Below are 20,597 nucleotides of genomic sequence, written 5' to 3' on the forward strand. Positions count from 1 at the left end.
TCCATTGGGTTAGATGAGATCTTATGTGTGACTCAAAATACAATGGGGGTTAGGGTTTAGAGACTTAAGAGTTTTTAATGTTGCTTTACTTGCAAAGTAGGCTTGGAAAATTTTAAAGCATGATAATTCTCTATTGTTTCACCTTTATAAGGCTAAATATTTTTCCCATACCTCTTTTTTTTTTTTTTAGTCAAAGTTGGATTCATATCCTTCCTTTGCGTGGAGAGGAATTTGGGAAGCAGGAAAGTCTCTAATGAATGGTTGTTAGTGGCGGATTGGAGATGGGGGAACAGTTGAGATTTGTGATGATGTTTGGATACCAAGGCATAAATCTTTGAGAGAGGAGATGCTTGAGGATACAACTGCTGATAGTCAGTTATTGGTTTCCTCACTTATTGACCCTATTTCAAGATGATGGGATGTGCAGAAAATTAGAGCTCTCTTCAATCCAATAGTAGCTTCTGAAATTCTCAAGTGTTGGTACTTAGTTTTTTATATAGGTTATGTATTTATTCATTTTTTTTCAAATAACTAATATTTGCAGTCGTGAAATACACAAGTACAACGCAATCTTTTGAAAAAAGTAAGTACAGAATCTATATATATATATATTTAATTTAAAGCACAAACATAAAAGGGTATAAGGAACTTAAGATTCTAGTTTTCTTCATTTTGTTTTGAATATATTTTTTTTTAATAAGTTACGTGACACTATTTTGTGGTGCCACATCCAAGAAATAAAGTTAGTAGTATAAATTAGGGAGAAAATGGATTATCTTTTTGCCCATTTGTAATGAATTGTTTCCTTTATCATTATATGAATCTGCAACAAAAATAATCTTAAATGTTAAGTATATTGTGTTAGGAAAATAGTTAATTTTGTCAATTTTTAGTAAAACTACACTTCAATATAAGTTTATAATACTTTATATATCAAGAAAATATATAAATCTGGCGTATTTATTAAATTTAAAATTCCTAAAGGCACTATGCCACTATCTTTCTGTTTTTCACATTCATAGATCATTAGAGCATAACTTTGTAATTACCATAATATCCATAGCGTCAAAGAATTGAGACATTTTCTGAGTGTCAAAACTCAAAAGTAAGGAAATTCCATTGTTTTCTCAACTAATAAAAAGGAAAAAATGATTGTTATTAATTATGACAACGACATTTCGTTTAAAAGCACTGGCTAAAAATTATAAGATGTCACGACATTTGATCTGTTTATCGCGACGACAGATGCTATGAATCTCTACCAGAACTTGCGGCGAGGTTATAAAACCCCGGTCCCTCTTTGTAATTTCTTTTCAACTTTGAGATCATTTTCTTGTGATTCGTATAAAGATAGTGGCATTCTCGACTTTCCATGTTAAAATAGACTCATCACGTGACATCCGTTCTCTTCTGAGTCTTCTTCTTCTACACAAAGTTTTCCGACTCTTCGGGGGCCACCTGTCAACTCGATCTTATCTCTCAATAGTAAATACGTGCTCGTCGATCTACTTGCCTCGTCATTTATTTCCACCATATCATAATCGACGGTTCCGATCGCATTCTTTTTCTCAAACTTGCTCGACCTATAACGCCTACCTTCCTTAAATATCGCCCTCTATCTAGCTCAATCTCCTCTATTCCGAGTATCGGAGTCTTTTACTCACAAGAGAGCGGCTGTCGGCTAGCGTGCGCTATGGGCCTACTCGACCAGCTGTGGGACGACATCATCGCCGGTCCGCGGCCGGATAAAGGCCTCGGGAAGCTCCGGAAGCACTCTGCTTTCTCCTTCCGATCTGAATCCGGCAAGGGTATGCGGAGTTTTGCTATTCTTAGCCGGCGGCGTAATTTAGTGGTGGCTATATCGTCATCTTCCTCCCGTCCTAATAACGAACTAAACCAAAGTCATCGAAATGAATATACTTCTAATCAATTATCAGGAACTTATCTGCTTTGAATTTGACTTTGCCAAAATTAGAACTGTCTTGCTGAATCACTCTCATCCAACAATTGTTTGAACTGCTACTTCTAGAATTTTAGAAGCGTATTTATCTTTCGGGATCATGAGCCTGGCTCGTTTTAAAGCGTGCAGAAACGTACATATGCTTAATGAAAACGAGGTGTATCATAACCAAAATTGATGTCCTTCACTCCGACGGTGTTGAGTATCTGACGCATGGATATTTATGTTAATTTCGTTTTTCTTTGTTGGTGTTGTTCAGAATCCGATGGAGGAAATGCGAGGTCATACGGTGAGGATTCCTCGGATGAAGCGATAAGAGTTACGCGCAGCATCATGATTATAAACCCACCCGGGTACCAAAACGGGTCGCCTCCGGTCTCGCCAGCAGGATCTACCCCTCCGGTATCGCCTTTTTCGGGTAAGCAATTGCTTCAGCCTTCAGACTACAGTATTTTTAGTAAGAGAAATGTTATAAATTACAGATGTCGTGTAATTATTTAAAAAAAATAAGATTTACGATTAAAAAGTTAATTTTTTATTATAATTTTATATTAATTTATTTATTTTTTAAAGTAATTGTACTTTTTTACAATTATAATTATAAATATTATTATTCTATTATCGTTAAATGACAAATATGACCCTTGACAAGACCTCTCCGAATAAATAAAGCGGAGATGAGCAGGCATGATGGTCTAGAAATATCCAACAGGGTAATTTTGTCATTTTGTTAGTGTCTACTTGCTAATGGATGAATGGATAGTGCAACCTTAGGTGGGTCATGGTGTAGTAATGTTGGTATAATAATGGTGGTTTTGAGAAGTTTCTTCGCTGGTCGGTAAAATGACATAAATGTCCACGTCAACGCCCAATAATGCATTTTCCATGGGTCGTGTTATTTAACCAGGGTTGATGCAAGTCACTATTGCCAAGTTGGGGTTTATTTTATCAGAAATGCTAAACGTACTAACACTGTGTGGAGTGCATTTGTCACGACAGAGTGATTTCTTTTCAGCGGGTCCTTGTGCGAGTCTTTGGTGTCTTAATAACTCCAATAAATAATATATGTATATACATGAAATTATTTTTATTTTAAAGTTTGCTTTTTTAGACTTGGGGGTAACTTTATGTATATGTTTATTTCATTTTGTAACATGTCACTGATTGGTGTTTATTTAGGAGGTAGAGACTCGTTTCGATTTCGAAGAAGGTCGACTTCGGATGTCTACGAGAAGGCGAGTAAAGCTCGAACCAGAAGTCCTCCTCCTTATGATGTGTGAGATATGAGTGTCTTTCCTCGTCCAATGTCAGAAAAAAATTGTTGGGACTTTGATATCTTATGTACTTAGGTATGCTACAATGGTGTTAGCTAAATGGAGGAGGGGTATGCGGCTGATGCCGCGATGCGTGGTTGTTTATGTAGGTAGATCTTATGTATCGACCGTTGAGAGCTGTGTTCTTGTAGAGGTTGTAGTTGTGTTGTGGCTGTTCTATGACTCTATCTGTATATGAAGTTTCTCGGTTCTGTTCTGTTCTGTTTATAGTTTGTTATGTTTTGAGTTTGTGTTTTCTGGAATAAGAAAGAGAAACCTCTCTCGCTAGCTCTGTATGTGTGTGGAGCATCAAGTGTTAATGGCTATGATTAGAGCATGTATTACCCATGGCTTCTGTTCCGTCATCTTACTCATCTACCATTACCACTCCAATCATTTTTTTCTCTCAAATTAACCAAAGATAACTGTTATTTTGGCAACACTGTCCAACAATTATTTAATAAGAGAAAAGTGCGATTTATTATTAAAAAAAAAAAAAAGATTTATTATTAAAAAATTAATTTTTAAAATCGTCACATATTTATTTATTTATTTATTTATAAATATTATACGGTATTTAAGATGTAATTATCATTTCTCTTAATTCTCTTAATACTAGTATTCTGTTCATTTCTTTCAGCTTGCTAGAGCTCAACGAGTGTAAAGATCGAGTGGATATTTTTTTATCTGGATTCTGTAAATATTATTTTTAATAAGATGTATATTTTTATTAATAGTTATTTTAGATAAGTAATGTTATCTACCATATTATCATTTTATTTGTATCATATTATATATGATGTGTATTTATTTTTATTTGATAATAAAGAAATATGTAATAAATAATTATTTAATAATAATAAATATATCATATTTTATTTAATGAGATGATAGTATAATGTATAGAATTTTTTATTATAGATATACATGAGATAGATTGGTGCGGTCTCCCAAATTGATAGATAATAATGTTATACGTCATATTATTATTTTACTTGTATCTTATCATTTAATAGTAGTAAATGTATCACATTTTACTTAATAAAATATTAATTGAATGATAATATAATGTATAGAATTTTTCATTGTCGAAGTTAGAGTTTTCTTTTATATATATATATATATATATATATATATATATAGGGAAGTACGTCAAAGCGTAAAAAAAGAAAATAATAATAATAATAAAAATAAAAATGGGGGAAGAAATGACTTATTATTGCCTGCCGTGATACATCTGATTTATGGTATAATTAAAAGATATTGAGTAAATTGCAAAATTAGTACATAAGTTTTAAATTTTTGCAACATTGATATCTAAAAAATAAAAAATTTGCAACCAACATTAATTTTTTTATTTTTTATTTTTTATTTTTATGAAAACAGACTTCATTTCATTTAATGAATTAAAGTTACAACTGTAATTTAGCAATACAGAAAAAATTAAGACTACAAGCAAAATTATGCATACGCTCTGGAGCACTCCTGCACACAAATTCTTTTGTGGTGGATATTGTTTTAATTTCTATAAAACTCTCTCCTAGTAGAGAAAGTGCTCTATAAAAATAGAATTAAACGAGCTCTCTTCCAAAGAAGAGAAGCATTAACCCCCTCCGCCCTCTCAGGGAAGAGGAATATGAAACTCTGTTGCTATGGACATCAAATCAAATAGCCTATTTCTTTTTTATTAATAACTAAAAATATAAACTACTAAAAGATACACATTAAAAAGAAAAAATAAGTGGTGCTTAGGGTTTCATCTCTTCATAACCCGCCAACCCCCCCTCCCACTTTATTATTTTATTTTATTTTTTTCTTTCTTCTTCTTCTTCTCCCTAACCCGTTTTATGATTTTTGCATTGTTGCCGACCCCCTTAGTTGCTCTCTCCCTAACCCTTCCACTTCGCTGCTACTGCTGCCCACCACGAGCATTGGCATAAGCCCAAACAACACGACCACCGCAAGCAGCAACTTCACAAGCCCAGACGGCACATGCACCCAGCTCTCACATGGACACTGGCCTCCATTGTGTAGGCGGCTCCTAAGCACGAGCACTAGCCGTAGCATCGCTTGCCCCTCTCGACCAACTCCTGCCCCATATAGCAACCGATCTTGGTGACTCAACACCTTACTTGGGTCAAAGGGAGAAAATGAAAAAAGACAAAAGGGTTTTTCGAAAATAAAGAAGAGGAATAAAGATCTCTAAAAAGAAGAAGAGGAACAAAGGCTAGATCTGAAAAAAGAAACACACAATAAACACCCGAGAGTACTCACCTTAATCAAATCTAAAAAACATAATAAACAAAAACAAATAGATTGAAAATATGGATAGAGGGAAGTGAGGGGGAGGAGCCAAAGCTCCCACCCCCTCAAAACAAGATACGTATTGGAAGAGTTTTTTTTTTATTAATAGGAGCTTTGGCTCCTATTAATATTTTGTTGAAATATTAATAGGAGGGTTGCTACATGTTGGATAATTGAAAACGAGCTTTGCTATTCATAAGCTCCTACATCACATACCACATAATTTTTTATTTTTTAATTTTTTAAATTTTATTTAGTTTTATTCTTCTTAAAATAATTAAATTCTTCTATTAATCATCCATATACTACACATTTGGTAAGAGAAAAAAATTAAAAAAATAACAAAAAGAGTGATGTGTGGTATATAAGACTTATGAATAAAATTTTTCATTAAAAATTGGGGTAGAACTCCCATTAGTTTTGTAACAGCTCGTTAGAAATTTAATTGTAAAATTTCTATTAGTTTTAGGAACCTCATGAAGACACCATAAGTTTTCACGAATCCATTAATCGTATAAGTTTTAGTCTAACCACATAGTTAATATTATTATTTACTATGGTATCTGAAGTGTGTTTTTTATTATTGGAGATAGTTAGAAGTGTCAAAATATATTATGGTTTGTGCCATTAGACTCGGAGGGTTATTTAAGGTCTTATGGCGCAATAACATTTTTTTATATTTTCGGACAAAACGTCTGCTCAAAACTGTAGATATTATTGAGTAAAAATATCTTGAGCTAATTTTTGTAGATATTATTGGATAAAAATATTTTAAACTAATTTTATAGATATTATTGGATAAAAATATTTTAAACTAATTTCGTGGATATTATTGGGTAAGAGAGTCCTACACTTAACTCTCACTTCGAGTAAGAGAGTCACACACTTAACTCTCACTTCGGGTAAGAGAGTCCTATACTTAACTCTCACTCCAGCCTCATCTCTTCCATATCTCATCCATATGTATCTCCAGCCCCCCCTCCCCACGAAATTATCTTCATTTACACTTTCTATTAAAACAATATCAAACACTTTCTCTCAGACAGCTTTTAGTAGTTCTTTTGCACGCCCATTTAGAAGCTTTTGTAGGTGTTTTATCATAAAGTCTCCTTCATATAAGTTGTTCCTTTTTTAGTCTAGTTTACATGGATATCTTATTTGTCCCATTTGAAGATCATTTGGTCAGTCAAATATTATGTAAACTATAAAAAGGTCATTCTGGGAGATAAACTGGAGAATATGTTATAGTTTGGAGTTTTTGACCAAGCTAATGGATAGATATTTGTCCGAAATTTTTATGGAGTATTGTTAACATGTATATATGACTATTGGTTGGATTTTTGCATGATTAAAGGTTTTGATGAAAGATTTTCTTAGATTTAGAAACTTAGAAACTGGAAGAAGAAAAACAGTTTCTGTTTTGAGAAAGTTTAACTCTTTGGTGGTCTAAACCTATTTGAATGACTTTGATAATTTTATTGGAGGATCCTAAGCATCTTATATACATGTTATATTATTATTTTGAAGATATTTGATGTTAGTTTCAAAGATATGAAATTTTATGCAAAGAGATATTCAGATAAGTCAAAGTATGGATGTTCTTGGCTAAATTTATGTTTTGGTTAATTTCTAACCATGTGATCTTGAATTAGAAGGTTATATATGTTTTAGGACATCTTTTTAAACCATGTGATGGTTTGGTTTGAAAATCACATATTTATAAGTCATAGATCAAAAGGTTGATCAAAACAAGTTAGAAAACAAAAATCAATAGAAATAGCATATGAGAATTTCGGCCTTATGGAGTTTTAAAAGTTGTGATTAGTTTTAAATTTTTCTAAATTGATATTTGAATTGAGGATAAAATTTACATGAGGTATGTAAATTTTGGTGACATCTGGAGTTAGAATGCAAAATCCTTAAGTTATAGGTAAAACGGTCATTTTCGTACATGCAGAGAGTAAAATGGAAATTTTACTCTTTAAATTAGTATTTTTCATATTTTAATTTATTAGTGATTTAATGCTAACTTTTAGAATCACTAATTACAGTTCATCGTGATCGCGCTTAAAGTTTTATAAGAAACGCGGAAATCGAGGTAAGTTAGCTTTTAACTTACTAGCAGTCTACTGTGTATGTGTGCTAAGTAAAGGAATTACAGTGTATGTATGTATGTTATCATATATGTCATGCCTTGCCAAGTTATCACGTAATTGTCTATTATACAGAACTTATTCTATCATCAATTTTTATCTGTTACATAATGTATTCTGTCATGTATTACTGTACATTACAAGTATGTCATGTTAAATATGTTGTCTATTATATGTTATGCCATGTTACGAAATGTTTCTATCTCAAGTTGGTCATGTATTTCAAGTTATGTTCAAATCACGTTATGTTACATCAGGGTTTCAGTCCTTTCGTATTCCAGTCACGTTTCATTTTGAGTACATTCAGTTTGTGTAGAATACATGAAGCCACAACAACTGTGGAGTATGTATTTAACTGCATTGTGATGTGTAGAATACATGGGGCCACAACAACTGTGGAGTATGTATTTACACGTAGAATACATGGTGCCACAACAACTGTGGAGTATGTATTTTTCATGTTAAGTCAAGTTTGCGTAGAATACATGGGGCCACAACAACTGTGGAGTATATATTTACACGTAGAATACATGGGGCCACAACAACTGTGGAGTATGTATTTTTTATGTTAAGTCAAGTTTGCGTAGAATACATGGGGCCACAACAACTGTGGAGTATGTATTTACACGTAAAATACATGGGCCACAATAACTGTGGAGTATGTATTTTTCATGTTAATTCAAGTTTCAGAGCAAGTTCATGTTAAGTCAAGTTTCAGATTAAGTTCATGTCAAGTCAAGTTCAGTTCATGTTTCAATTTAAGTTATGTCAATTATGCTATGTTGTACGCTAAGTTATGCTTTAATTACTTATGAATTTGATTATGCATTTATGCTTTTACTATCATCCATGCATCATTAGCCTGTGTGGAAGTTTTTTGTTAACTTACTGAGATTTGTAATCAAATCTCACTGTGGTAGTCCCAACTACCATTCCCCCCGAATGGTAGATCTTGTTACAGGACCTGAAGGAGGATCAGGAGCTGACCAACTAGACACAGTCGACTGAACGACGGTGCGTTGTTAATGTTAATATAGTAGTTAAATTACTACTTGTACGATAGAGTTGCATCTCCAGTACTTTTGGATCATAACTATTTTGGACTAGTACTCTGATCTTAGTTATTCAATGGATCTTTATATATGAAGTATGTTTTAAGTATTTGAGATATTTTCAGTTTGGTGCATAATATTGCTAAAAAAAAAAAATTATCCGCTGCGAATATTGCATAATGTTATATACATGTTAGGAATATTGTATCTTATATGTCATGAACGGAGGCAGGTAACCTTGTATTGCATGTCTCGACGTTTCAAATGTTCATTCGATCCCAAACGGAATTTGGGAGCGTCACAAGTTTTGTACCAGAAGTACCAGAAAAATGATAGAGGTATCTAATTGAGATTTTTTTTAATTCTCAATTATTAATGATGTGAAAGTTAAGAATTGTGACTTCAATTTATAAAAATGTGAAATTTCAGGGTATTAATTTTGTAATAAATAATCATAGATACAGTTATAAAATATGTAAGTTTTAAGCAACTCTTTTAAAAAAAAAAGAGCCCCACCATGAGAAGTTGATTTTTTTCATGGGGTTTGGCTTGCGTCTTAGGGGACGTATGGATTCGGATAGTGTCTCATCTCATTATTATAATTTTTTTTTAAAATTCTCATACAAAATATAATAAACAATTCAATTTTTTTAAATTCTAAAATAATAATAATAAAATTAAAAAATAATATTATAATAATATTTTATTCAACTTTCAACGTTCATTTAAAATCATCTTATCTTATCTCACTATCCAAACGAGCCCTGTTAAAGTAACAAGACATCTCCTGTTAAAATTCAATTGCCAATGGCCACAAATTTTTTAATCAAACCTATATTCTGTAGAAAATTTGTATTTGGCACAAGAACGCAAAAAGCCTTTTAACACCCATTGTTTTTCTCATACATTCCTGGAAGAACTCATTCACAACATTATGTTTTGACGTATATTCATGTAAAAATCAATTTTAAATTTTATGTAGTGTTATTTTTTGAGTAATAGTGCATTGATACTCGAAGATTAATTTTACATACTTATTGGTTAGAATTGAATTCTCGAAGGTCAACTTGATAAATATAACTATTAATTACACCTTTGAGACTAAGACAATATCTACCAATATTATATTACATACCATAACAAGACATCACACTCCACATTCTAAGAGTATTTTTTAAAAACACCCATCCTACAGTTTGAACTAGATCAATAACCACAACAGACTATTTTATAAAGAACACTAGATTACAAACGCATCATGAAAATAGTGAAATACTTCCTTAAATTCTTCTATCTTATTGAGAACCCATAGCTGCACTCTTCTTGTTCTTATTTTGGTTGTTCTTGTTTTGCATATTCTATTGCAAACCATGGCTATTTCTATTGCAAACCATGGCTATTGTTGAGATACTCTCAATGCAATTTTTGTATCTGTTAATTATGTGTCTCGCATACCGATTATCGGGCTCGATATTTCTACAATACAAGAGAAGTGAGGGCTCGGGGTAATACCTCCGATTCCTAAGTCAGTCATTTTATCCTTATAAAAAAATTTTGTATGTGAGAATATATGAGAGGGAACCATAACTTGAGATTTGGCTTTTATACATCCTGTTGAGATGGTCCTCCATATCCTGTGTTAGGGGCACCCTACACCCGTCCTCCATACCGGGAAGCATATCAATATCTTTAATGCGGTGTGACTTATTGGGTCATGTCTTATGAGACAGGTTAGTGAGTGCAGCTATCATCCATGCATTCTGTTAGGGACATGGGCCTTGTCAGGATCTCAGTTTGTATTTCGTATCTGACTCTTTAATGCGGCGTTGATAGAAGATATCCTGGTACAAAGGCAAAGGAGGAAAGTCGGGTCTTTTTGTCTCACCTGTCACCTAATTATTTTTTAGAAAAGAAAAAATTCTACTTATCATTATATATGTCATGCACCAATATATGATTTATTATTTATTATTTAAATATGTATAAATCACATTTTTATTAATTTATTTAAATACATACGTATATATATTTAAATAAAAAATAAAAATAGTAAATTACATGTTAATACATGGTGTAAAAATGATAAATAATATTTCTCCTTAAAATTTAAACATTTTAAAATCGTAAAAATCATTTTTCTTTGTGCATTAAAGTTGATAGAAGGCCATGGCCAATTGGCCCATACAATGAACTCGGGAGGGGGGAATAATAACTAATAAGAACATGAAGAAACAATGATTACACTGGCTAATAGGCATGCCCATGTAGTGGTCCAGGCGCTCCCCAATTTTAATCGGGTATATAACTTACGGATAAAAAAATTATTGAGCGCTCGCAGGAGTCAGACTGCCAAACCGAACAATACTCCGTATTTGGGCGATTCCGTTTTCTCCGTAGTAAGCCAGCTTATTATTGCTCTGTAGTCCCACGGTTCAGTCCAAGATGGACGGAACGAGGAAATTGGATTCTGGGTTTCTGATTTGGCTGCTCTTTTTCAATATTTTCCTGCCCTTTTCCTTTGGTAATCTTCTCTTTCTTTTGTTAGGGTTCTTTCTTTTTACATATTTTCAGCTTAGTGGCTCTTACTGAAACCCCTTTTCTTGATATCCATTTGGGTATCAAAATGTACAGTTCTGGGTATACCAATCTATCTTTGTCTTTGTTTTCTCTATGAGTATTTTTTTCCCTTTTTTTGTTTCACGTATCTTGAATTTGGGTAAGTTATAAGTAATTTATTCTTTATTGTGAAATTAGCAACAAGCTTGTTGTCTGTGGTATTAGTTTTATGAAGGCTGTATTTATTAGCGATGGATTTTCATTCTTGAAGTTCGAATCATTGGTTTGTTGATCTTTATCATTGAACTAGCAGCTCTGGTGAAATGGGGTCCTCGCTAATTTTTTTTAGTGAATGGGGGGTTTTTAATTGATTTTGAGTCTGTGCTTCAAACGTATTACTAAGTTTTGCAATTCTGAAGTTTAAAGATTTGTAATAGTTTCCATGCAAAGAGAATAAATAACAAGAAGAAGTAAAAGAAAAGAAGTAGAAGTTTTCTGATATTAAAAGTTCCTCTATGGAATTAAAGGATGAGAATTCATGGAATCTATTCCAATGTAGGTAAACCTGATGGAGTTTGTGTCTCCCAAGGTGGTCGCTTTCCACCTTTCTCATCCGAAGGAAAACCTCCAAGAATGGTAAGCAAGGGTGCCAAAGATTTGACACTTTGTAGGGTTTTCCGCAGAAAGACTTGCTGTGATGTAGCCCAGACGTATCCTGCATTGCTATCTGTCAGGAGTTTGGCTTCAACAGGAGAAGGCAGCCCAGAGTGCATGCACTTATGGGAACTGTTGGAGTGTTCCATATGTCATCCACGTGTTGGTGTTCAGCCAGGACCTCCTCTGATATGCAGCTCGTTTTGTGCGAGAGTCTATGAGGCTTGCTCCAATGCTTACTTCTCTATGGATGCAAAGACACAGGTGTGTGGATAACTCGTAAACTTCTTCGCTGAAAAGCCTGTCAAAAGATCAGGATAGTAGATTCAGTTGGTGAATATGCATGCAGAAAAAGGTTTATGGTGGATAAGGGATTTTGCTTGACACATAGATTCTTTATCTATATGTATAAATGCGTTTTTTTTAAAGAAAAAAGACAAGTCTTTCATCCATATGCAAAAGTCACGACCATATAAAAAAGTCACATATTTATGAACTCATCCCAGAAAAGAATATTTCTCTCAATATGAAAGTTTTCTAATTTTGAATTACATTTTTGCCTTTTGAACACAGATTTTTCTAAGTTTTCCATATCAAGTTGTTCGGCTTGTTTCATAAAGTATTGCAGGTGTTAGAACTTTGAATAGATCTATTACTAACAAACCCTACTTATAAAGCAAGAGAAGAGAATGTTAGTAGGGTATAAGGGAGTTGTATAGTGTGTTTTTGTAGTGTTGGTTTCATTAACACCCCGGATTGTGTATGGGAAGATAGTGAATGAGATCTCACATTACTTATGAGGGAAAAGTTCAAGCCTTTTATAATGATTTCAAGGCTCCAATTACCTTGACTGGTTATTTTGGGGTATGGGCTCAAATGTGGCTTGAGCCTTCCTTGCATAGTTACAAGTGTATTGTAATACCCCATATTGTGTGATTGTGCATAGAAAGGCAGTGAATGAGATCCTGCATTGTTTGGGAGGAATAAGTTAAAGGCCTTGGTCTTGGTGGTATGCTTCCTCCAAGACCACTGGGTGCAAACAATTTCTAGGGGCCATTAGATTGGAGGATTTTCTCCTTGAATGACCCGAGGTACATTTACAGGAAAGTCCTTACCAAGGGCTTGTGCACTCCCGAGATTAGTTGGGACGTGGTTCCTTGACACCCAGTGCCAATAAAAAAAGTTGAAGTCCTTTATAATGATTTCTAGGGGCTTCAATTGTAACTTTGACTAATCCTATTGGAGTATAAGCTCAGATGTGATTTGGGCCTTTATTGGGCTGTTACAGTTTTGCACAGATGTACACACTTGGGCCTTTATATGAGAGAACTTTGGGGAGCCCGTATTGTTTTTTTAATAGCACGAAATCCATGTTAAGAAGCCTAATCGCATAAAACTCAAAAATTATTATTATTTTTTTTTTTTGTTTTTTTGTTTTCAATGGGTCAAAACTCAAAAGCAATTATCTTGGAGATGCAAAAACTAATTTCAGGGGCACTTGTACATATACTGATATAGGAATTTGAAAAAACTTAGGCGGGCATGCCCCCAAAGGGCCTATGTGGGTCTGCCTCTGCACTATATAGCGATCTGAGAACTTATGGCAGGTTATTTGCTTGAAATGATACTGTTTGATGGTGTGAAGAATGCTTACTGTAATAATGCTCAAAATAGGAGTTGATAGCTTTTAGCTTGTATTTATGATTTATTGTGCCAAAGCCATCCCATATATTGTTTGTGAGGAGTGGCTGATTTGTTAGGGGAGCATTTGTAACATAAAAAGTGCCATTTAAAATTTCTTTTGGTGTTAAATTTTGCCATTTGAAATCTTCTTCTCATGAATGCCCAAAAATATACCAGTTCTGATTAAAATTTACCTGCCAGGTTCTAGCACCATGTAGGCTAAAAGACTTCATCTGTGGCAGGGCTTCTGAATGGGTATCAAATGGCACAGAGCTTTGCCTTGCTGCAGGTTTTTCTGTTAACCCATCTGATGAAATGTACATGAGCATGGAGGACACATCTTGCTATGGAGGAAAAGCAAGTCTAGATTCCATTGCTGATTCATGGAGTGCTTCGTATTCTAAGGTGCCCAAGGGTACTGCTAATTCTGGGGTTTTCGAAGATTTCCAGCAATGGGTGAGAGAGATGCCATTTAGGGAAAGGGTTTCTTGGGCAGTAGGAGGGATGGCTCTGACAGCAGGATTACTGTTTATAAGGTCAGATCACTCTTTCAGCTGTATATCTGAGATCAATTTTCCATTATAATTTCTTTACAGCATGCCGAGCTTTTTGAGGTTACTGGTTGCTTCCCCCTTTTTTTTGTTCGTCAGATTAACTCCTGTTCTTGTCCTATTTATTTTTCTTTTTATTATGCTCTTCTTGATTATAAAAGTAGCAGGGAGATGAGATTAACAGTTCTTTTCCTTCAGTTTATTAGCTATGAGATGACACTGAATTGTAGCATATATGCCATTTTAAATGGTTATTTCTTTTGTATAGAAAACAGTAATCCTTCCCAAATATGAAATTCTGGAAAGGACTTATCATTAGTGGTTCATTTTGTTAGAGGAGTCTTTCTTTTTTCTTATGATTGTTTTTGATCATGCAGCAAAAGGAAGAGTCATAGCCATCGCCAAAAGCTTGCAGTTATTCAACGCAACGCAAGGAAACTGGAAGCCAAGAGGGATGCCAGTAATCAAGGAAACAGAAGGGGAATTGGAAGATGACTCTCGTTGTAGGTGAACATAAATAGTTGCTTATCAAATCATGTCTCAACTTTTGTTATAATACCATAAATGAATGCCTCTTGATAATTTTGTTCTGTTATTCAGAAAAGTAAATTTTGGTTCATGAAGATTGTTTAGCCTAGATCTGAAAAATCCTCAACAACTTTTTTTGTTTTCATTTTTTTTTTTCTTTTTCGTACTCCCTTTCTGGTTTTGCCTTCAACACGGAAAATCCTTTTGTGTTGGATGGTACAGAAGCCCCAGTAGTTGCCGCCAAAGTATATTCCACCACGCCTACTGCAAGTCTGATATGGCCTTGTTTAGATTTTAAAAGCATCTCAAGTCGCATATCTCATCTAATAATTATAATTTTTTTAAATTTCTAAATAAAATATAATAAACAATTTAATCTTTTTAAGTTTCAAAATAAAAATAATATTTTAATAATATTTTATTCAATTTTTATATAATCTCATTTCAACTCATTATCCAAATCTCCAATTAAGGTTGGTAAGAGAGTTCCTCGCCTTATATATAAAAAATTAAGAAAAAGAGTCATACATGGTTCACGGATCAAAACATCTTATGTCAAGGCAATTTCTAATATGTTGTGATGTAGCCTGTTTGTTATTATATAAACTGTTCATCTAACTGCTTTCTGTCGTCGCCGAAGGAGCACAATATCCATATGTTCAATGCCAGAATCCAAAAGAAAAGGTCAATTAGGATTCATTCATGTAATCGGCCATTTTAAGAGGTGGTGATCAAAACAAATTACATCATACTACATATACAAAGATGCTCAACCAAAATCCAGGCATGCCATTTGCATACTTGAGTGCAAACTCTTTTAAGTATATAACAATGAGTGTTCAAAGCAAAAATATCTGCATCTGCACGGAAGAGTTATCAATCTACAGTTCTTACAATAATTTACAATTCAATCATATCATCATTGGCAACCTCCAATATCATGAAGATTAAGGCTTCTCTTTTGCAAAGCCTGTCGATTAACCAATAATTCAAACCCTAACATGAACTGAGCTTGCTGTATTCTTTAGTTGTATCTCCTATTTGACAGAAGGAATCTCTGAACAATCAAATGATTCCAGCCTAGTGGGGCTGTCAAACAAATATGGGAAAAAGAAGCCAAAACTTCAGGAGGTAGATAACAAAGTTAAGTCATGGTAAACAAGAAAAAGAGCAAAAAATAATAATAATAATAATAATAATAATAATAATAAAACACTAACATCAAATTTATTGCTCGTTAAGAACCATAAGTCTCAAGGCATCAACAAACAAGAAAAAAAAATCAATATAGCTGAGCACATACCTTTATAAGTTTCATCCGGGATGTATTAGACTTAGACCCGCTTGCTGATGCTTTACTATCCAGTGGTTTTAATATTTCAAAAGAACACACCAAAGATTCATCAACGCTTAATAGAGCACCGACATTGTCAAACTCTCCACCATAGTTTGGAGCTGAAAATATTGTGACTAGTCTTCTTTTAGCGAAAAATTCATATCCATCCTCCACCACCTGCAACGAGTTCAAAAAAGTCTAAACATGGACTGGTTGAAAGAAGATCTAGCTCCTAGCAGTTATTTCGCTGAAATGGCCAGGATGCATGCTGCAAAAGGATGCTTGGAGCCTTAGTGGTAATGAATACCAGCCATAGAATGCAATTCATTCTGTCACATTTGTTTGATAATCCTAGGACCATCGGAATCCCAGCTAAAATTATTACTTATGGCAAAATTCTTATTATAGAAATGGATCTCACTTTAGTAGAAAGAAAAAAACATGGAAAAATTTGCTTCAATGCTAGAAAAATAATCGAAGTTCTAGGCATTAACATGGTTAATAAATTCAACAATTTTCCAGGTTACAAATGCTCTAAAGGTTTCTGTGAGGATGGCAGTTTCAGAATCATAACTGCCATATTCTATTTAGAGGTAGCCTAAAACCCAGTGGGTACAAACTTGAGGGATTCCTTCAAGAAGCTAAAAAGAAAAGGCACGGAAATAAGGAAGGCTTTATTGCCTGTACATCAGGGCTTGCTCAAGATAAAATTGCTTTACCTGATGACCTCGGCAAATGAGATCAAGGTCATTCTCATCCAAAAACGCGGCAACCTTATCAGGTCCAAAAGTACATGAGACACCTCGATCACTCTCCGCCCAGCCCTCAACATTAGGATCAGGATCAGACCAAAGCAGATCGCAGAGGAGACCACTATCCGGTACATCAGTAGGCCGGGGAAGTTCCTTTATTTGATCCAAATTTTGCAACTCCTGAGAGAGTCCTCCATGCATACAAAGTATCTTCCCATCGATGAGTGCAGCCACAGGCAAACAATTAAAGCAGTCGGTAAATATTTTCCATAACCTAACGTTGAACCTCCTTTTACACTCGTCATAAAATCCATAAATCCGATTGATCTTTGCGTCTTCATGGTTTCCTCTCAACAGGAAGAAATTTTCAGGATATCTAATTTTGTAGGCTAGAAGCAGACATATTGTCTCCAAACTTTGCTTGCCTCGATCTACATAATCACCGAGAAAGAGGTAGTTTGCAGCAGGAGGGTAGCCACCATATTCAAAAACCCGCAGTAGATCTCGGAATTGTCCATGTATGTCACCTGTAAGAGGCCTGTATTATTAGAACCAAGGATAACAAGGAAGAAATCCCATACTTAATTCGAAGTATGGGTTCTCCTTTGGGTTCAAGATCATAATCTACAGCTAGTGGCAATTTGTATACAATTCAAACAGCATAAAAACCAATGTCCATGATTAAATTGGACACAAACAGCGTACCGATATGCTAATCCTCATATTTAGAAACAAACGCAATACAATTTTTCTCCCCTCGGAAAGCTTAACATTCATTTTAAGCTACCAACCTTTCAACTCATTCATCCACAATGCCTTAAGATAGTGAATTTATAAAGCCACGCATCCTTTAGTTCAACAGAAAAGCGGAAAATTGCCGCACCTTGACATTAACAAAGTGTATGAAATAAAAGCCCATATAAGATTCTTCAAGACAATTTATATTACCAACTTAATTACCAGAAACCTATAATTTATAACCGAAACTTTCATCGATAATCTCTTTTCAAGATGTCCAAGATAATTTGTATTCATCCACGAACAGGCACAGTATACATAACTTCTTTGTAATTACATAATTCAAAATCATCATCCCCATCATCTGTGAGAGAGAGAGAGAGAGAGAGAGAGAGAGAGAGCTGACCGCATATGCGAACGGGAGCACGAATCTCAAGGAGATTGGGCTGAGAGAGGAAGATTTGTCTGGCGTCGACGCAGAGTTGACGGATCTCCCCTTCAGATAGCTGCACCTGCTTCCCTCCTTTCCCCTCCAGAAGCCTCCTTATTATATCATCCAGTCCCCCCTTTCCCATCATCCTCTCCATTGTCATCATCATCACCTTCTCCTCAAAATCACACCCAAATAGAGGCTAGAGGGAAAAAGGTAGCTATCAAATCTGGGATAATATATCAAAAACTTAACTTTTCTGGAGACAGGAAGAAGAATGTAAACTCGATAATTGCCACGAGAGATAGAAAGCAGAAGGAGGGCAGAGAGGAAACGGGTATATGACAAACTGAAAGAAATCAAACAAAATATCAACTTTCTAGATAGAAAAAGAAGAAAGAGAACGAAAAATTTACAAGTTGGAATGAGAGGAAGTTATCAAATGGAAAACTTCGCGAGAGAAGGGGGGGGGGGGGGGAATAGAGAAAGAGGGAATAAATGCGAAGGGTATGTGCTAGATTTAACCGAAATGAATCCAAAAGCTATATATTCAGATAACAATTTAGAGTCTAGACAGGAAGGCTGATTCTGACGGAAAGGAATAAGAAAGACAGAGGGCTCAACGCTCTCAAATGGAAGACGAGTAATTATAAAAAAAAAAAAAAATTGGAAGGCGAGAAGGGCTAATCGCTATATGTTTGGATAAGGATGACAGATAAACTAGGCTACATTGTACGTACCAAAAAAAGAAAAAAAAAAAACTACAGAAAAGGCAAAGAACAAAGAACAAAAGCCAACTGCAAGGAAGATACGTGTGGGTTTAACGCATCAAGAGTATTTGATATATGAAAAATATAATTTTTAACTTTTATTATAAATTGTATGTTTCTCGTCAGCCTTATGGATAATATATCCTCTACAAATTACAATACAATAAGCTTAATTACATTCTTTTATTTTTATCTATTCAATATTTTTATGATTGAAATGATAAATATTGATTTGCTTATAACATCAACTGTAACACTAGCAAAATACTGCTAAAGTGACGTAGAATCTCTTGTACCATTCGTTTTGCTTTATAGTTGGCGTGCTGCAAACGTTGATATATATGCCTAACTCGTCAACGAGTCATGAAACATTTAAAACATTGTCGAGCATTCATGAAACTTCAATGCTCGAGGACACCGAAAGCAACCTTAAGGTCGGAACAACGTCTAAACCACGTTTATTTAGTTGAGTAAGATAATATTTTTAATAAAAATAATATAATTTTAAAAAAATTAATTAATACACTAAATTGAATCATTTATTTGTAAAGTCTGTGTTACAATATTCTTCAAATTTGACAAATGCTCTTATATGATACGAATTTAATGCTTATGTATGATCAATAAAAAAATAAAGAATATAAATATAAAAAATTTAAAACATGGTAAATCAATACAAATTATGAATGGTGAGATCAAATTATCCCCCACAATTTTCTGATATTTCTAAATAAAATATATAAAAGAGAGATACCTACTGGCTTTAAAATTAAAAACACATCAACTTATCTTAATCATCACGTTTACAAATTGAGACCTAGAAAGCCAACCTCTGTAAATAAAGTGTTGTGAAAGACATAATATATATGTTAGACCGAATAAACTATATTCAAAGTCGTACCCATCATGGAATTAAATAATACTACAAAAATTAGACAAATTGTGAGAATTAATTATAAATTTAAACTTGATTAAAATGATAGTAAATTATAAACAAAAATGTAATTTTGAATTGAGAAAAATAAAAAAACAAATGTACATATATGACTGGTAAGAATAAATATATATCTAAGGAATAAAAATCACAAATAATCAAATCTATAAACAAAATAATACACAAATACATATCTTGGATGATCTATTAATATTAAATAGTAAATACCAACTATACAAAAATACTTGTATTAGGACAATGCTATCTAAATCTTCTAATGATTGATACTCTATTTTTAAAATTTTGTGAAATTTGAGTATCTTGGTAGAGTGGTTAAGTAGAATTATTTTTGTGAAAACTTATTTTCAAGTTTAAAGATAAAGCACGTATGTCCAGTTGAATGTTTTCAACATTTATCTCAGTTTCTCTTTATTTTTTCCTCCATGCTAAAGACAAGAAACATGGGGAATAAAAAGTTATATCTACGTATTAACAATATTTGTGGTCTATATATGTCAATCACATACACACCATGAATGGGTGTTGTGCACATACATGAATTACATATTGATTTCTATTGAATGCCAAAACTAATCAGTTCTGATATTAAGTATGTGTATAAATTTATAGAGAAGTCACAAAACTTTGAAACCCAATAATATTTCACAAAGTTCACGACAAAATTTGTTGCACATATAAGCTAGTCTAGTCAACTTAAATAAATCAAATGACTTTTGATTTCAAAATATTATTTATATTTTAACTTTTCCATTTGATAAAAAGTTGAATAGACTATATATTATTTCTCTTACTTACCAGACTATTTTAATTACTCCAAGCTAATATATTTTTAAGAGATCACAACTGTACACCACATTACGGA

General features: G+C 33.6%; 3 protein-coding genes across 4 annotated transcripts; 2 read left to right on the top strand and 1 right to left on the bottom strand.

Annotated features, from left to right (window-relative positions):
* The first annotated feature begins 1,616 nt into the window (after positions 1-1,616).
* Positions 1,617-3,561, top strand: LOC122316936 (dormancy-associated protein homolog 3-like). Of its 2 annotated transcripts, none has more exons than XM_043133804.1 (3): positions 1,617-1,808; positions 2,220-2,378; positions 3,147-3,561. In XM_043133804.1, the coding sequence occupies exons 1-3, from the start codon at positions 1,694-1,696 to the stop codon at positions 3,245-3,247; spliced, it is 375 nt and encodes a 124-aa protein (XP_042989738.1). In that variant the 5' UTR covers positions 1,617-1,693; the 3' UTR covers positions 3,248-3,561. The 2 variants fall into 2 exon arrangements, with proteins under 2 accessions (XP_042989738.1, XP_042989737.1); XM_043133803.1 differs by having other exon boundaries at positions 1,618-1,808; positions 3,140-3,561.
* A 7,482-nt stretch (positions 3,562-11,043) lies between these two features.
* Positions 11,044-14,894, top strand: LOC122314754. Its single transcript, XM_043130326.1, has 4 exons — positions 11,044-11,303; positions 11,898-12,256; positions 13,877-14,211; positions 14,604-14,894. The coding sequence occupies exons 1-4, from the start codon at positions 11,225-11,227 to the stop codon at positions 14,719-14,721; spliced, it is 891 nt and encodes a 296-aa protein (XP_042986260.1). The 5' UTR covers positions 11,044-11,224; the 3' UTR covers positions 14,722-14,894.
* A 626-nt stretch (positions 14,895-15,520) lies between these two features.
* On the bottom strand, positions 15,521-18,718 carry LOC122317127 (serine/threonine-protein phosphatase PP1-like). Its single transcript, XM_043134058.1, has 4 exons — positions 17,987-18,718; positions 16,810-17,369; positions 16,058-16,267; positions 15,521-15,843 (listed from the first exon to the last, which is right to left on the bottom strand). The coding sequence occupies exons 1-4, from the start codon at positions 18,177-18,179 to the stop codon at positions 15,835-15,837; spliced, it is 972 nt and encodes a 323-aa protein (XP_042989992.1). The 5' UTR covers positions 18,180-18,718; the 3' UTR covers positions 15,521-15,834.
* Between the last annotated feature and the right edge of the window lie 1,879 nt (positions 18,719-20,597).

Source organism: Carya illinoinensis, chromosome 7 (genome assembly GCF_018687715.1).
Source record: "Carya illinoinensis cultivar Pawnee chromosome 7, C.illinoinensisPawnee_v1, whole genome shotgun sequence".
Classification (NCBI taxonomy): domain Eukaryota; kingdom Viridiplantae; phylum Streptophyta; class Magnoliopsida; order Fagales; family Juglandaceae; genus Carya; species Carya illinoinensis.

Excerpts from the sequence above, each read along its gene's own strand:
- LOC122314754 (XM_043130326.1), top strand. The coding sequence starts at position 11,225 with ATGGACGGAACGAGGAAATTGGATTCTGGGTTTCTGATTTGGCTGCTC. Across the intron at positions 11,304-11,897 it reads TTTCCTGCCCTTTTCCTTTG|GTAAACCTGATGGAGTTTGT; the intron begins GTAATCTTCTCT and ends ATTCCAATGTAG. Across the intron at positions 12,257-13,876 it reads CTATGGATGCAAAGACACAG|GTTCTAGCACCATGTAGGCT; the intron begins GTGTGTGGATAA and ends TTTACCTGCCAG.
- LOC122317127 (XM_043134058.1), bottom strand. The coding sequence starts at position 18,179 with ATGATGATGACAATGGAGAGGATGATGGGAAAGGGGGGACTGGATGAT. Across the intron at positions 17,370-17,986 it reads TGCTCCCGTTCGCATATGCG|GTGACATACATGGACAATTC; the intron begins GTCAGCTCTCTC and ends GGCCTCTTACAG. Across the intron at positions 16,268-16,809 it reads TCATTTGCCGAGGTCATCAG|GTGGTGGAGGATGGATATGA; the intron begins GTAAAGCAATTT and ends AACTCGTTGCAG.
- LOC122316936 (XM_043133804.1), top strand. The coding sequence starts at position 1,694 with ATGGGCCTACTCGACCAGCTGTGGGACGACATCATCGCCGGTCCGCGG. Across the intron at positions 1,809-2,219 it reads CCGATCTGAATCCGGCAAGG|AATCCGATGGAGGAAATGCG; the intron begins GTATGCGGAGTT and ends GGTGTTGTTCAG. Across the intron at positions 2,379-3,146 it reads TCCGGTATCGCCTTTTTCGG|AGACTCGTTTCGATTTCGAA; the intron begins GTAAGCAATTGC and ends TTTAGGAGGTAG.